This window comes from Capricornis sumatraensis, chromosome 10 (assembly GCF_032405125.1).
Source record: "Capricornis sumatraensis isolate serow.1 chromosome 10, serow.2, whole genome shotgun sequence".
In the NCBI taxonomy this organism is placed as follows: Eukaryota; Metazoa; Chordata; class Mammalia; order Artiodactyla; family Bovidae; genus Capricornis; species Capricornis sumatraensis.
In genome coordinates this window covers 44,418,535-44,434,627 of record NC_091078.1, presented here as the reverse complement: position 1 = coordinate 44,434,627, position 16,093 = coordinate 44,418,535, and the positions used below count along the sequence as shown (strand labels likewise).

General features: G+C 48.1%; 1 protein-coding gene across 1 annotated transcript; it reads left to right on the top strand.

The window, feature by feature from the left end:
* The first annotated feature begins 337 nt into the window (after nt 1–337).
* On the top strand, nt 338–9,942 carry RHOU (ras homolog family member U). Its single transcript, XM_068982055.1, has 3 exons — nt 338–590; nt 2,146–2,204; nt 7,510–9,942. Exons 1-3 carry the CDS (start codon nt 338–340, stop codon nt 7,963–7,965), a joined length of 768 nt encoding a protein of 255 aa, XP_068838156.1. The 3' UTR covers nt 7,966–9,942.
* The last annotated feature ends 6,151 nt before the right edge of the window (nt 9,943–16,093 follow it).

The following is a 16,093-nucleotide window of genomic DNA, read 5'->3' as shown; positions in this document are numbered from 1 at the left end:
CCTGCCTCCGGTCGCGGTCCCGCCCCAGCGCGCGCGGCTCCGGCTCTAGCGCACCGCGCGGCGCTCAGACGGGGGCGCTGTGGGCCCGACGCCCGGACCTAGCGGCCGCTCCGCCTTCTCCCCGCGCCCGCCCCCCGCGCGCCGGGCCGCCGGGAAGCAGGAGGAGACAGCGCCGGGCCCCGCGCCGCTCGGTCCGCAGTCCTCAGCCGCAGAACGGAGCCGGCGCCGCCTGCGCCTGAGCCCAGCCGGACCTACCCGACCGCCTTTGTCTGCGCCGCGCGGCCGGAGCCGCGGCCCTCGAGTCGGGGACGGCTCCCCCCGCGGCTTGCGCGGGCCGATGCCCCCGCAGCAGGGGGACCCCGCGTTCCCGGGCCGCTGCGAGGCGCCGCCCGTGCCGCCCCGCCGGGAGCGCGGGGGCCGTGGGCCCGGGGCGCCGGGGGGCCGGGGGCGCGCGGGCGGCGCCGAGGGCCACGGCGTCAAGTGCGTGCTGGTCGGCGACGGCGCCGTGGGCAAGACCAGCTTGGTGGTGAGCTACACCACCAACGGCTACCCCACCGAGTACATCCCCACCGCCTTCGATAACTTCTCGGGTGAGCGGGGCCGCGGGGGTTGGGGCGGGGGAGACCCCGGGGGACACAGGGCCGCCGGGAGCGGGGTCTTAACCCGGGCGCGGGGAGCCGAGGCGCCTCGCAGTTCGGGTGCGGACGGCGGGGTCGCACAGGTCGCGCCCAGGTGGCCTGGTCAATTTCCTGCGTAGAGCAGTTGCGTCAGGCCGACGTTGCTGGCGCCGCTGCTGGCTTTCGGTCGGAAGGTGACGCGCAGGTGCCATTACCTGTGGCCCGGGGGTCGGTCTTTTCCAGTCAGCGGCTCCTCTTCCGAGGGCGTCTCCACTTTCAAGAGCCGCGGAGAGCAGGGACAAGAGTGGATTTAGTGAAAATGGCATTGGAGGCGCTGGGGAAGGCTGAGTTTTGGATTAAACCCGGATAGTAAAGATGACTTCTTGCCTCTGAGTCCCACCGCCCCCGTTGGCTCTGTTTTTGATTCTTAGCGTCGTTTCAGTATCTCTTAAGCGCCTGAAAGCTCTTATGTAGGCGATGCTGTGTCATTTGGTTTGTAGCCACCGAGATAAAGTAATCTTTCCTCTTGATTTTGCAAGGCTTCTTGAAATTTATGGAAAAGTTAAAATCCATGGAAGCTAGAGTGAAATGCTTACTCTTGTTCTTAAAAAAAAGAAAAAAGAAAAAGAAATTCGTGGTCTTTCAGAAAGTTTTGACGGCAAGGACTTGCTTTCATCTACCTGGAAGGCACCCTAGATAAAGCAGTGCTGTGCTGGTGGGTTTCCCACCTAAACGATGTTGTGTGTGTGTGTGTGTGTGTGTGTGTGTGTGTGTGTGTGTGTGTGTGTATTTTAATCGCCTTCTTCAACTGAGTAGTACAAACATTTATAAACAATTTAGAAAGTTAATTGAGACAAAACTGAGTGCTTCATCAAATAGAGCACTCTGAGCAGCACTCTGATGCAGGCCCCTCCCCAGATACCCCAACCTAGTGGAAAGGTGGACACGGTTTCCTTTTCTCGTTTAATCCTCTCTTTGAGCTGACATGGAGAGATAAGCAGTGCCCTCTTTTATAAACAGGACAATACTGGCAGCCTGTGTTTACACGTTCTCAAAATAAGCTACGTTTTTGTGACAGACCCCGAAGTCACCAAACATTTCCCAAGGGAAAACAGAGTTATTTGTGAGGTTTTCCTGTGATTTAAAACCATGAGGTTGGTTCCCGCTTAACCCCCCGCCCCAGTGTTGTTTTTGCGTTTTTTGAAACATGTACCATAGGAAAATGAATTGTCTGGGGTTGGGAGAAAACTCAGACCCTTCCAGGGTGCCATCAAAGGCCCTGGGCCTCTCTGCCTCCTCTCAGGGGATGGAGTGAATTGCTGGCCCAGCAGGTTTGCATTAAAAAAAAAAAAAATGCTTCCATGGAGTCTTCTTGTTTTAGGCAAGTCTTGACTTTGTTGGGGACTCAGAATAGGAGCTGAAGGGTTTGGAGTGAGAGTGGTCATACAAACTAAAATTATTGTTCTTCTGGAAAGGGTTAAAAGAGACCCTCCCCACTACTGACAGTCTTCTCGGTCTTATTTTTAAGCTGTGGTTTCCGTGGATGGACGGCCTGTGAAACTCCAGCTCTGTGACACTGCAGGACAGGTCAGTATCACATCGCTGCTCAGTGCTGGGCAAGAACAGTGCCTTTTAAAGGCCTTCAAATACTGCCCCCTCTCCTTTACTGGGCCATTCTAGAGCCCCACCCCCACCTCACAGAGGGTGGATGTGGCAGGGAGAGAGCTCCACACCAATAAAACAGGGTTTGGCACTGCTCCTTGTGGGCAGGACAAGGGAAACAGGGTCAAGAGCGGTTCTTATCTTCTGGGAGTTTCTGATCTTATTTACTTTCTGGTTTTTATTAAAAATTGTCAATGATGCTTTGTACTCATTTCTCAGAGTAAGTTGGCAATGCCTTATAATCATTTTATTAAAGGTCAACAAACCAAATTCTTAAGATATTGACTCAAGAAAAAGATGGAGTTCATGACAGTAAGTGTTAATATTTCCTTTCCTAACCTAGAGGAATGAATGAACTGGGACTTGGTCCTTCAGAATCGTGAACATTTATTTTTGTCTTGAGGGCAGGCACTTGGATGAGACAGCCAGGCATGGGAAGGGCTCATCAGTATGAAGTCCCCTCTGGGGTGTCTCGGAAGAGCCGAGGGGCTCCAGTCCCCCTGCATGGCGCTAACATCACTGAATTCTCACTGTCCCCCTGCATGGTGCTAACATCACTGAATTCTCGCTGTGCCCTCTGAGAGCCCAGGGTCTGTCTTTGGTGTTGTTTAGTCGTTGTTTAGTCCGACTCTTTTGTGACTTGTTGGACTGTAGCCCACCAGGCTCCTCTGTCCATGGAATTTCCTAGGCAGCAATACTGGAGTGGATTGCCATTTCCTTCTCCACAGGATCTTCCCGACCCAGGGATCAAACCTGCATCTTCTGCATTGCAGGTGGAGTCTTCCCCGATGAGCCATCACAGAAGCCCCTAGGGTCTGTCTTTAGAGCTTGCCAAAGCCACAGTTAATAAGCAGGTAGTTTCTCCAGTGCTTGCTAGAGTTTGAGAAAGTGCTGCGGTAATTTATCGACAGATAAAAGTGTCCACTTCTTTTCTAAGATGTCATATGACCACCTACACTTAAGAAGTATCTGACTTTCCAGTGTCCCTAAGAGCCTCCTCCAAACCAGGGCTTCTTAGTCACTTGCCCACTGCGGGACAGCAAGTTCAGCGCTTTGTTTTTCAAACTTCAAGGCGACACAAGACTGGGCAGCCTCGATCCCCAGCTGAACATTGGTTTGGCAGTGGCCACAGGGCGCATGTCATAGCCCAGATTCCTCTGCTGTCTCCTTGCCCTTCTACTGGAGCAGGAAAAAAATGATCGACCAATCTCTATTTTATTGCATATGGAAGAGAAAAATCAAAGAACACATATCCTTCTAATAATCTTTCTGGATGGACTGCTACTATTTATAATTAAAGCTTAATTGCTTTGTGTAAATCAAGAATATTTTTCGTACCTTGGGTCACATTTTCTGATCTTTACAATGAGGGTTGGGTAGCCCCTCAATAAACAGAGGCCTCCCTGCTGAAGCAAGAAGTGGCAGTTAAAGAGTCCGAGAATAAGAACAAGACAGGAAAACTCAAGAAACCAAAGGGCATGCCTATCTGGGGCCCTTTAGGGAGGAGCAGACAGCCCAGTGCAGGCAGCTCCCCACCACTGGCTCACCTGTCAGCTCTGATGGCAGACAAAGCTTCCTGGGCTGGAGTTCCCTTCCTCATGCCTGGTTGGTGCCTGGCCCATAGTGGACTTTGCTTGTGTTTGTAGACTGGATTGATAAATAAATGGAGTGCTGGGTCCTGCAGGATGCAAGCTTAAGTCATGGCTTGCCCCTTGATGGACTCTAGTCCATGGGGGAAGACAAACCACTTAGTCTTGGATTGGCCAAAAAAGTTCATTTGGATTTTCCAGTAGGCACTTACAGAAAAACCCAAATGAACTTCTTAGCCAACCCATTAGAACTTGTGAAGAAGTCAGCGAGGTTACAGGAGGAGGAAGGCAACATCGGTTTGAGGGACAGGATGGGTAGACCAGGAGAGAAACCTCTGAGCAGTTTTGGAAGAGGATTAAGACTTTTACCAGGAACACTTTGTAGAAATGATCCTGAATTATCAAGGAAGAATTTGATTTTTTTCTTTAATAGGATCTGTTTCAAAGTTAAGGAATCACAAGAATCATTTTAGAAATGGTTTCATGAAAAAGCTTATAATTTGGGAAATGAAAAGGTTTCAGTGCAATTTGGTACACTTTGGTTTATTTGGAAATTTTCCTTCTGGTCTCTCAGCAGTGTTTTTGTTGAGATTCACTGTATTTCTTACCTGATGGAGTGGTTAGTATGCCTAATAGTGTAATGTGTGAGGTCACCATCTACAGATTTATGGAAAACCACATCTTCAAAAAACCATCTTCAAAACTATGAAAAATACACAGCCACAGCTTTCCTCGTGGTCCAGTGGTTTAAGATTCTGTGCTCCCCATGGAACTTTGCTCAGTGTTATGTATCAGCTTGGATGGAAGGGGGGTTGGAGGGAGAATTGATACAGATATATGTATGGCTGAGTCCCTTCGCTGTTCACTTGAAACTGTCACAACATTGTTTATCAGCTATACCCCAATACAAAAAACAAAAAAATTTAAAGTTTGCGGAAAAAAAAGACTTTGTGCTCCCAATGCAGGGGGCCTACATTTGATCCCTGGTTGGGGAACTATATCCCACATGCAACTAAAGATCCTGCATACCACAGCTAAAACCCAGAGTAGCCAAATAAATACAAATAAATTTAAAAAAAATACACAACTGGTGAGATAAAGTCAGTTTTCTCCCGGCTCCCCAGCTATCAGTTAGTATTTGTTTGGATTGTTAGTAAAACTGGGCAAGGTGATAGTCTTTTCCTATCCTCCCTATTCCAGATCTGATAACCTCCCTTTTTAAGGGACTTAATTTGACACCTGCCATATTTCCTTAGTGTTGCCCCAGCCTGTGGTGGCACATCCCCCCAAGCGGTCATCATGGTAGCTTCCTGGGGATAAAGTGACTCAAGCTGCCTCCTTTCCAAACACCAGGAGAATGTGGACACAGCTTGCCTGGGGATCAGACATAAGTTTTACATAGCAACTGAGAGCTGAAAAATAACTGAAAGCTAGAAATTGCTTCTTATGCCTTGGGGCCTTTTTGTTGGGGGCCTGGTATGCATATAAAATGTTAAAAGTTTTTAACACTGGACTCATTATGGAAATTTCACTGTGATCAATTTCACTCCAGTGGAAATTGATCAGACTTCAAGAGCCTGTCCAATAGCAGGTGAAAACTCTTCAGCCTTCTGACTCATGAGGCACCTGGGAAAATCTTTATACTTTAAAAAAAACAAACACCGGTTGCTGCTAGACCAGCGCGGCTGTCCAGCAACCTGTCAGCCCCACCCAGCCCCACCCTAAACCCCAGGCAAATCTCTGGGTCTCAGAACTAGTTTCTCTAAGGGTCCATTCCAATTGGACTCGTCACACGTACATGTGCGGCATTTATTTCTCCAAATAGCTAAGGTTTCTGGTCAGGCAGTGAGCAGCAGGGTTTAGTTTCTGCTTTGCTTCCTGAGTCCGTCAGCCAGAACCTCCACAAGTCTGGAAGCCAGGTTACCGAAGCCATGTCCCAAGGTCCAGGGCTGTGTTTGCTTTTCTTTTTATTGATAATGCAACCCCAGATCCAGGGCCTGGCCAGGCATGATGCCTGCCAGCAGTGAGGGCAGAGACTGTCCTGTGCTGCTTTCTTGCAGGCCTCTAGGAACAGAGGGAGTGTCTCATTAGAAGATCCTCGGGGCTGGGCTGTTGGCCACCTGGTTGGGTTTCTGTGTTTCTTCTTTCAGCACAAAGTTGGCACTGAGAAATCCAGGACTTTTTTTTCTTCTTCTTCTTTTTAACTTTTGCATATAGAAGGTGGAGAATTGGCAGTGACATGGTGAGATGCCATATTCCTTCCTAAGGATTTAGCTGGTCAACTTCAATATTGTCACTTGGTTGTTGCCCTATAAACTGAAATACAGGGCCTCAGATGAGGCACGTAAACTCAAAAGATCCAGGCTTTCTTCATCCCTAGAAAAAGTCGACAGATGCAACAAAACATGCACGTAAATAATAGTTTGTAAATAATCATAAGAGCTTCCCATGTGGCTCAGTGATAAAGAATCTGCCTGCCAATGATGAGCCACAGGAGATGTAGGTTCAATCCCTGACTTGGGAAGATCCCCTGGAGGAGGGCGTGGCAACCCACTCCAATATTCTTGCCTGGAGAACCTCATGGACAGAGGAGCCTATGGGCTACAGTCCATAGCGTTGCCCAGATTCAGACACAACTGAAGCCAGGTAGCATGCACACATGCATGTCCCTATAAGGACTGAGGCCATGTGTGTCTGTTCCCAACCAAATCCCCTAGGTCTGGTGTCTAGTGTCCAGAGTCCTGTGTGCATCTCTGTTAGTGTATGCGCACAGTGAGGCACTCAGCAGGGTGATGGTTGGTTTATATAATCAACTCTGACTTATCCATTCAGTTCTTTATCCCTTGGAAGTAGGATGGGTATGCCTTTTCTTTGGTCCTTTATCTTCCCAAAGCATCATTCCTGGAGGCCTCCTGGGGTTTGTGGAGAGAAAAGGGGAGAGAAAGTAAGAGAAAAGGAAGGAGGGAGGAAAAGATAAAGTGAGATAAAAGGTGTATCAGCAAGTGTGAGAACATATTCACTTGTGTTTTAAGTGACATTGAGAGGCACACATTCTCTGGGTCGCTGTGAGAGTGTCCGTGCCTAGGTCCTCAATTCCAGTCCTGTGTCTGAGTCCCATGATTCTGCACCAAGTGTGCCCTGAGTGTGCCCTGGATATGCATGGCACCGATGGGATGAAATGAGCCAGGCTCACAGCTGCCATGAGGATGGGCAGAGCTGCTGAGTTCACAGACTGTGGTTTCCTGGGGTTTGGGTGAAGCCCTGAGGATCAGTGTGGGTACCATCTATATTTTAAAAGCATGGCTAAGTACCAGAGTTGAAGCCGTAAGTCTGAGTTACTCTAGCCTGAAGGCTAGAGAAAGTAAATTTTATTTTGAAAATCCATCTAATATAAGGACTTTTTCTACAGTAACTTGCAAGTAGGTCCTGAGCAGTGAGGAAGGTTTTTGGGCAAGTTTTGCAGACCTGGGAATGAGGCCCCACTTGGCAGCAGGGGCCTTCATAGGGCTCTGGTTCTTCCTTCCACCACCTGTGGGCTTTCTGTTACCTGCCAGACCCTTTCCAGAAAAATGTTCAAATGGTCTCTCTGCTGATGAGAACTGATGTAAAAGATAACATTTGGGTGCTTGACTCCCTTGTAGGATGAGTTTGACAAGCTCCGGCCTTTGTGCTACACCAACGCTGACATCTTCCTCCTGTGCTTCAGTGTCGTGGGTCCCTCCTCCTTCCAGAACGTCAGTGAGAAATGGGTGCCAGAGATTCGGTGCCACTGTCCCAAAGCCCCCATCATCCTCGTGGGGACACAGTCGGACCTCAGAGAAGACGTCAAAGTCCTCATCGAGCTGGACAAATGCAAAGAGAAGCCGGTACCTGAGGAGGCGGCCAGGTTGTGTGCCGAGGAGATCAAAGCCACCTCCTACATTGAGTGCTCAGCCTTGACTCAGAAGAACCTCAAAGAGGTCTTCGATGCAGCCATTGTGGCTGGCATTCAGTACTCAGACTCCCAGCAGCAGCCAAAGAAGTCCAAGAGCAGGACTCCCGACAAGATGAAGACCTTGTCCAAGTCCTGGTGGAAGAAGTACTGCTGTTTCGTATGATGCTGATGGGGACCCCAGCGGGCTGTGTTCCAACAAAACCCACACTAGAGGCTATATTAGCTGACGTGACTCTTTGTGTAGGACCTGTGTAGCGAGTGCGTGTATATATGGATTATAGTAGGTGCTCCAATTTATGTTATTCTTTCTTGCCTTTGACCTTCTTGTTTGTTTGACCTGAGGGATGAGATATGTATGCAAGATATCTTGAAGTAAGTTAAGAATTTTTTATAACTCTGGAAATTGAGAGCTTTAGACATTTTGATTAATTTATATCTAATATGAAAAAGGCACACCTCAGATCTGGGTGCCCAGAGTGAAAGTTTGCTATGAGACAACTCACGGAAGAACAAAGAGGAAATGGTGTGGTTAGCCATCCCTTCACTGAAGGCTGGTCAGCGTAACTCAGCTTTGAAACCTTATACTTTTTTCCCCTGTGTTTTAAGGGAAAAAAATCAGAGGAAAAAAAAAGGTTTCTGCCTGTAAAACCTCAAATCAGACACTTTGGTTATATTCTTATACCCCGTTGCTTAAGATTTAAAAACAACCAACAAAAAACATCCCACTGACAATGGTGCTGTGTAGACCAAAAAGGAAAAATTGTTGATGGGGGTTTTTCATCCTGAGATCATGTGAACAGCCAGAATGCCATGAGGAGTACAGTGGTAGCCTGCAGCTCTCTTTTCTTTAGGGAACGACTCACATTGAGATCAGAGTGTGATGTTTGCTGTCATGCACATGAGCCAAGCTGCCTGAACCTCTATGATGACAGCGCTCAGGAGACCTGCCTGGATTGGTTCTAAACTTCTGGGCCTTCCCTGCCCCATCTGCAGGGAAGTGAACAGTCTAGCAGGGCTGTAGCAGGCAGGTGTTTTGGGAAATGAAACAAAATGTCTTTGTGTTTTTTTTTTTAAGTCAGTCCAAAGGTACTTCTTTGTGTACACACATGAACACAGATATATATGTGGCTGTTCTTGCTGCCGATTCAGACTTTTAACTATGGAAAAAAAACGTGGCCACAAGAACAGCTGTGATGGAAGCCTGGCTTCCTCTTTTAACACTTTTTGGAACAGAACTCTTTTTAATGATATATGAGATGTGATTCTAAGTGTATCTTCACACATTTTGGAGCCCATGTTAAAACATGTACATCTCTTTGAACCTATTTTAAAATTAATGCCTCTTGAAACCTACTAAATCCACAGACACCTCTCAGGGAGCTGGCAGCAGAGACTGTGCAGGTCAGGGGCCATGGAGTTGGCGGTGGCAGGGATCACAGTGCCCTTGCTCAGCACTTTCTACACTGTAGAACAGTCAGAAAACCACAGATTGTGACATATTTGTGTTGTTCCAGATGGTGGCTTTTAGGGCTTTATGTTCTGGAGGAAAAAAAGTGCCACATCCAGAGAGCAGTTTTACTCTGGGATGGGGTTGCTTCTGAGTTGCTGAGAAGTAGCCGAATGCATCGAGTTGTGATGTCAGGCTTGCACTGGTGATAAAGATCTACCAAAATCAGCCAGCAACTGGGGAAATTTCTCTAGTGCCAACAGGTAGAGGAGTTTATCTTTCTGTGGATCTTGTCCTTTTTATATTAAAAAAAAAATCCACTTTGTGTTTCTTCATATAAAAAGTAAATGATCAGGCTATACTTTAGGTTAGGGGCTTCTTTTTTTCTGTTAGTAAATAAAATTAACTAATTTCTTCATTTAAAAACTGAAATATATACTGTTTACTATTTATTTTTCAGTACATTGAAATTGATATCATAGTTTCCTGAAGCATTTAGTTACAACCTGAGTGAATAAAATTACTTCATTTGTGGAAATGCCATAAACAGACCTAATGAAGTGCATCTGAAGCTTGGGGCTTGTCTCACCAACTCGTGAACCTCCCAGGTGGGGCTCTGCCTGCCATAGTGTGGAGTGGGGTGAAGGAGGGCTCTCTGACTGCTAAGTGATTTCAAACAGTATTTATATATTAAAGCAAATGTCATGGAGTACAATGCAAGTTAATTTTTAAGACCGAACACAAAACCTGAGAGAAATTTTATGCCTGTGACAGAATATGGGGCCATTCTTGGTCCCCTGGAGTGCGGAACCTTTACCACCCTCTGCCTTTAGGACCATTGATGGCCAGTGGTTTGTGAGGAGCATCCTTGTGGCCTAGGTTCTAGAGCTTTTCTCAAGTGTTTTATTCTTAACTTAGCTTGATGCAGCCTGTCCCATTAGAGCTAAAAATCTAGAAGGTTGACATTGAAATGCAACAGGTTTTAATATGTTGTCAAATTTACTTGTAAGAGTAAAGGTGGGATTGTAATTGATGTTTTCCTCCATTTTTACCTCATGATGAAAATGGAAACTTGGGCAGAAAAGTTTTTTTTGGCTGCTCTTTGCAGTATGCAGGATCTTAGTTCCCCAACCAGGGATCGAACCCATCCCCTCTGCATTGGGAGTGCAGAGTCTTAACCCCTGAACTGCCAGGGAAGTCCCCAGAATTTTTTAAAAGTGTGTGCTTGAGTTTTTGATTTACTTCCAAGCTCAAGCATCATTAAATTTACAGCTTGATATTATTGCGTAGGAGACTATCAGAGTTGTGCTTTGGGAAATGGTTAGCATTAAATTGGGCAGGCCAGTCATAATATAACAATACAGGGTCCACCTTTTTCAGCAAGTGTATGGAAATGAACCTTTTGTAATGTTAATTGCTGTGCCTGACAGACTTAAAGAGAAATCTCCAAGCTCTTACACAGGGCAGGTCATCTCCCCTAAGTCATGCTTTTCTTTTTTTAAGCATAAATGATGTTGAGCAGAACACTCTCTTTGAAGACACTCTCCAGATGGTAGCAAACAAATTCTGACCTACAGCTCTTAGGGCACCTGCCTTTTCCACCAAAGAATTTCTCTGGGAGTGAAGAGAACATAAGACGCGTGGAGACGCAGGCCCCAGAGGTGTCCTGGAAACGCGTACCTGGCCAACATTAGGTGCCTGTTCAGGGTGGGGGGTGAGAATTCCAGGGCTACGTCTGACACGCGCAGCCTTTGGACCTTCATGTGTGAGGGGCCAAGTGCTGGCCTCCGTCCCTATTCTCAGAGCTGAGTCCAGGCTCAGAGCAGCGCTGAGTGTGGGGTGACGCTGAGGGCACAGAGGAGCCTTGGTTTCTTCCTGTGTGAACAGGGCTGCCCTGTTCACTGGGCTGTTGGTGTCCTGGATGACAGCATGTGTGCACATGTGGGGTGAACACCCAAGGGTTGCAGTGGCCATGGGGGGTGCCCCGAGCCCCACCAGCTTCATAGTGAAGGCCAGCAGGGCTCAGGATCCCTCATCTCCAAGGGTTGGACAGCACTCCTGGTCACCTAGTGAAGGACAGTTCCTTTGTTGTCCGTGTGGCCTCCGAACCCAGGGTATGGTTCTTTTGTATCCCCTGACCAGTCAACCACAATGGACTGGAAAACTGGGCAGAGAGCAAATAAACCCACTGCCCATCTGCATGTGTTCCAGAGTGCTGAAAGGCAGCTAGCCTCCTGGCCTCCATGGGCAACATGACCCTTGCCCAGAGCAGCCTGGGAGTTTCTCCTCCCCCAGTCCCATCTCCCTTATCTGGGACAGGCCTTCCCAGGATACAAGGAGAGAGTTCCCAGTCCCTCAGAGGAGTTCAGAATGTCTTCACAGAGATGACCTGAAAGGAGGGGACAAAAACTTTCTAAAATGAATATTAGCTGCAAAGGCCCTGAGGCAGAGCAATGTCTGGCCTGTCCTGGGGCCTGTACAGGCAGGGGGTTGGGGATGCCATGATCTCTGGGAGAGGCAATGGGCCAGAGGGGAGAGGAGGGCTGGGCCCTGCGGTCAGGCTGTTTGGGCTTGAATCCTGGTTCTGCTGCTTCCTGGTTGTGGTTCCTTAAGTAGCTTAACCTCCTAACCTCTCTGTGCCTAACCTGTCACGTCAGTACAGGGACAAGTGTGGCACCTGCCCCAGTGGCTGATGGGTTGTTGAATATAAAGGTTTCAGGGGCCCATAAGCCCCAGGAAGCACCCGCTCATTTTTTTTAAATGTCTTCTGGGCAAGACGCACAGTTGATTCAACTTGGCAACTGGCCCCTAAAGGCTTTTATCTTCATCTCTGTTAAATTTTAGGAGGCTTACACCTTTTATGCTTAATAACAAATTCATTTTTCAATTTCCACTCATTTTTACAGAAGAGAGAAATACTTCAGTTACTCCAGGCACGTGGCACAGGGTGAATGGGTTGGGGGCAAATGTGCTGGCTCCTCACCCCTGGCTGGAAGGTGGCAAGACTCAGGACTATGATCACAGCACTGAGGTAGCCTGGGGTGTCAGGCGAGGCTGGCGAATGGGTGTGGGACCCTGCATTCCCAATCAGGCTGGGCTTCCCTCCACCCGCTTCACTTGGAAAGGCCTTGCGCAGCCAAACACACTCTTGTTTTTGTGCTCTTTTGAACCATTTTTAGAACCTTTGTTTATTGGAGTTACCAACTGCAACATTCCCTGTCACCCCAGGGAGCACCCACCCCTAACAATGAAACCAGATCCTGAAGAGGTGGGTCTGCATATGACGGAGGTGCATGGGTGGAAACAAACGCTCGTCCTAAAAGGAGGCACATTCCTGGATAGCATCTCGTCTCAGTCCCCACTAATGCCCCATGGCTACTTCAGAATTAACTCACTTTAGGGGTTGTTATGTTACAAATGATTACAAACTCAGTGGCTTAAAAGAAAATGCAGATTTCTTACCTCTGCTTCTGGAGGTAAGATTCTGAACTGGGTCTTCCTGGCTGAAGCCAAGTAATGGCCGGGGCTAGGGTCCTTTGTGCGGGTACAGGGGGACTCATCCTCTCTCTTATTGGAGCTCTGGGCTCACCTGTGTTCCTTGATTTGGGGGCTTCCTCCACCTTCAAAGCAGTGATGACCCATCAAGTCCTCCTCACGTGGAATCCCGCTGACGCTCTGACCTCCCCTTCCACATCTTTTTGTATTGAGTTGACCCAGAGGGTCCAGGGTGATCTCATCTCAGGGTCAGGATGGGTGATCCTAATTCCATCTGCAACTTCAATCTCCTTTTGCTGTGTGGCCCACCTGGTCACAGAATCCAAGGCTTAGGGTGTGGATGTTTCTGGGGGCCATTCAGCTGACCACAGTTATCCTCTGTCTCATGGCTCCCCAGCACCCCATCCTCTGAGCCCCTGTGCTCACAACACACCAACATAGCCACTCACTGGTCCAAACAAGAAATCGGTCATCAGCCCAGACTCCCTTACCTTCATGTTCTCACCTGATGGGTCACCAGGTCCTGTCTGTTGGATGTCATCCTCATTGTCCTCCCCTTTCTGCCACCAGGGTGCTGCCACTCAGCACCCTCCTGACTGCTGCCTCCTGTCTCTTCCTCTAGCCCAGCCCATTTAGTTTCTCTCCATGGCACCTGTGGGCCAGCAGGGACTTTTTTTTTAATAAGAGAAGCTTTTCATGACACTCCACTTCTAGCATTCATCTCCAAACATTTTATTATGCCTTCAAATTTTGCCAATCACACGATAATAGCTGCACTTTTACAATTTCTACCAAAATACATAGTGAAAAATAACTCATGTCATTATAATTTTCAGGGCTTGGTGAATTAAAAAATGGCTTTCATTTCATTTTGTGTTTAGTAACACTTTCAGTAGGTATCACATTAATCATGAAGCGTCTACATATAACTGAAAAGCAGGAGAACATATAGGTGCTTGGGGTGTCTGTGGACCCTCCCATCCCATCATGAATGCCGCAGCTTCCCCAGGCTTTGTGGCCCTCGGGTGGCAACCACAGGCCTGAAGAGTCTCCTGCTCAGGATCTCAACTCCTATCTGCCTTGTATGTCCTGCCCCTGCCCCACCTGCTTCACACCCCAGTGCCCTGCTGCTGCTGCTGCTGCTGCTAAGTCGCATCAGTCATGTCCAATTCTGTGCAACCCCATAGATGGCAGCCCACCAGGCTCCTCCATCCCTGGGATTCTCCAGGCAAGAACACTGGAGTAGTTGCCATTTCCTTCTCCAATGCATGAAAGTGAAAAGTGAAAGCAAGGTCGAGCAGTTGTGTCCAGCTCTTCGCGACCCCATGGACTGCAGCCTACCAGGCTCCTCCACCCATGGGATTTTCCAGGCAAGAGTACTGGAGTGGGGTGCCATTGCCTTCTCCTAGCTGAACCCTATACTCTTATGTGCCTGGACTTCAGTGCATTCACCTCCACAGTGTGGAAGCCCCTTCAAACATGTCTGTAAAATCAGTCCCTCCTCGGTCTCAGGGTTGATACCACCTTTTCTGAGGAGCATTCTGATGCCCCCTGCAGACTAGCTTCTACTGTCTCTCTGCAAAGCGGACATACTTTTGGGAAAACATATCAATCACATGTAGCTTGCTCTAGCCTTCAGAGAAGGTCCCCTCCACATGCCTTTTCTCCTCAGATGGGGGCTCCCAGACACTGGACACATGGCCCTTCCTCCTACTTTGCCCTCTTCTCCCTGCTAATTGGTACGTGGATGATACCTGTTTTCCTTTTGCTGAACATAGACACAAGAATGAGACAAAAGCAAAATCCAATAAAGGACAGTCATGTGTGTGTGTGTGTGTTCAGGTGTTAGGGATGCTATGATCTGTCACTGGTAGTTGAAGGCCAACATGAAGATGGTCTCCAAGGATGTGAAGGGCAGGGCCTTCAGGGTGTCATCTTCATACTCAAATAAATTGATAAGTGAACACAAAGTGGAACTAGGCAGAGAGACTGGCTCCAAGGCCAACAGAACTTGGGGAACAGCTGCATGAATTCACAGCCACATGGAGAGGGTTCCTGGCAGGTGTTGATTGCAGTCTTGCTCCAGATGGTAGAAGGGGGTCCCAGGGCAATGTGGGCAGGATGCTCCTTGGCTTTACCAGTTGACAAAGGATGGATTTGCAGGTCATCCCTAGTTGGGTGAGAGCTGCTGAGAGGAGTGGTCAAAGACTGTGAATATTTCTGGTCCCACTGGCAAAAGGGCATCTCAGGAGGTCTCCAGATGGAGGGGACTGCACCCACCATACCAACTACTTGACTTTCCAAGACAGTGCTTTGTCGTATTACTTCAGTTGAGTCACTTCTGACCTGAACTTGGGAGAAAACGTCTTGAAAGTGCTGATGTAAATATGTTTTGTCTTTGTCTAGTTTCACAGAAGGTGGAGAAACATTCTCCATAAGGCCCATTCTAGGACTTCCTCTCAGTCAAACAGCTGGCTGTGTAACAGTAATTTAGCAGTCGGTGGTAGTCACTCCAGAAGCATCCCTGAGGGCACATGTCCTTCCTGTCCTGCTGCTCTGGAGCCTTTATGCTTCCAGCACAATGAGAACTTAGACGCTTGTGTGGACCCCTTGGTACCTAAATTGTCTTCATAGTCTGAGCATCAATAACACTCTGACAGGTGCTGGGTAATAACCGGTTCAGGTGTTAATTTTAAGATGGGAAGCAATATGTGGCTGATGGAAAGGGACTGTGGTGCTTGGAAGCAAATACCACACATGATGTTTTACCATGGAAATCAGGAAGCCTGATGCTACTGGATTTATATTTCACCAGATCCTGCTGGCTAGGCCTGAGTTCCATTTTGAGTCTGCTGAAGTATCGAGAGAGGTACTTGTGGGGACTTAGAACCCTACTGTCTAAAGTGTCACCAACTGTAGCAATGACAACAGAAATAGTTTGGCTTGGGTTTATTTATCAAAGATTTAATTGGTAAAAAGCACACACACACACACAATCACCCAGAACCCCCAGACAGTGCCCTCCACTCTGGCTTCCCCACACCCTCTCCTCATCTTTCTGAGTTCCTGCTTTTCATTGTGGATGAACTCTCAGTCCAGACCATGGAGCCAGGAGGACTGTATACGGGCTTGTCTTGTTCATGAATGATGGAAACCAGATCTGGTGACTCATAAGTGGATTTTTAAAGCATTTATTTGATCAACACAATTTGCCTCCTCTGTCATTTTATTTCAGGATCTGAGGGATGAAGATGGGTGTGGGGAGTGCCTGCCATTGGGACAACCTCCTGTGGTTGTTAAGACTGGTCCTTACCCAGGTTAGCTGGTCTTTGTGTTGGCAAGAACCAGG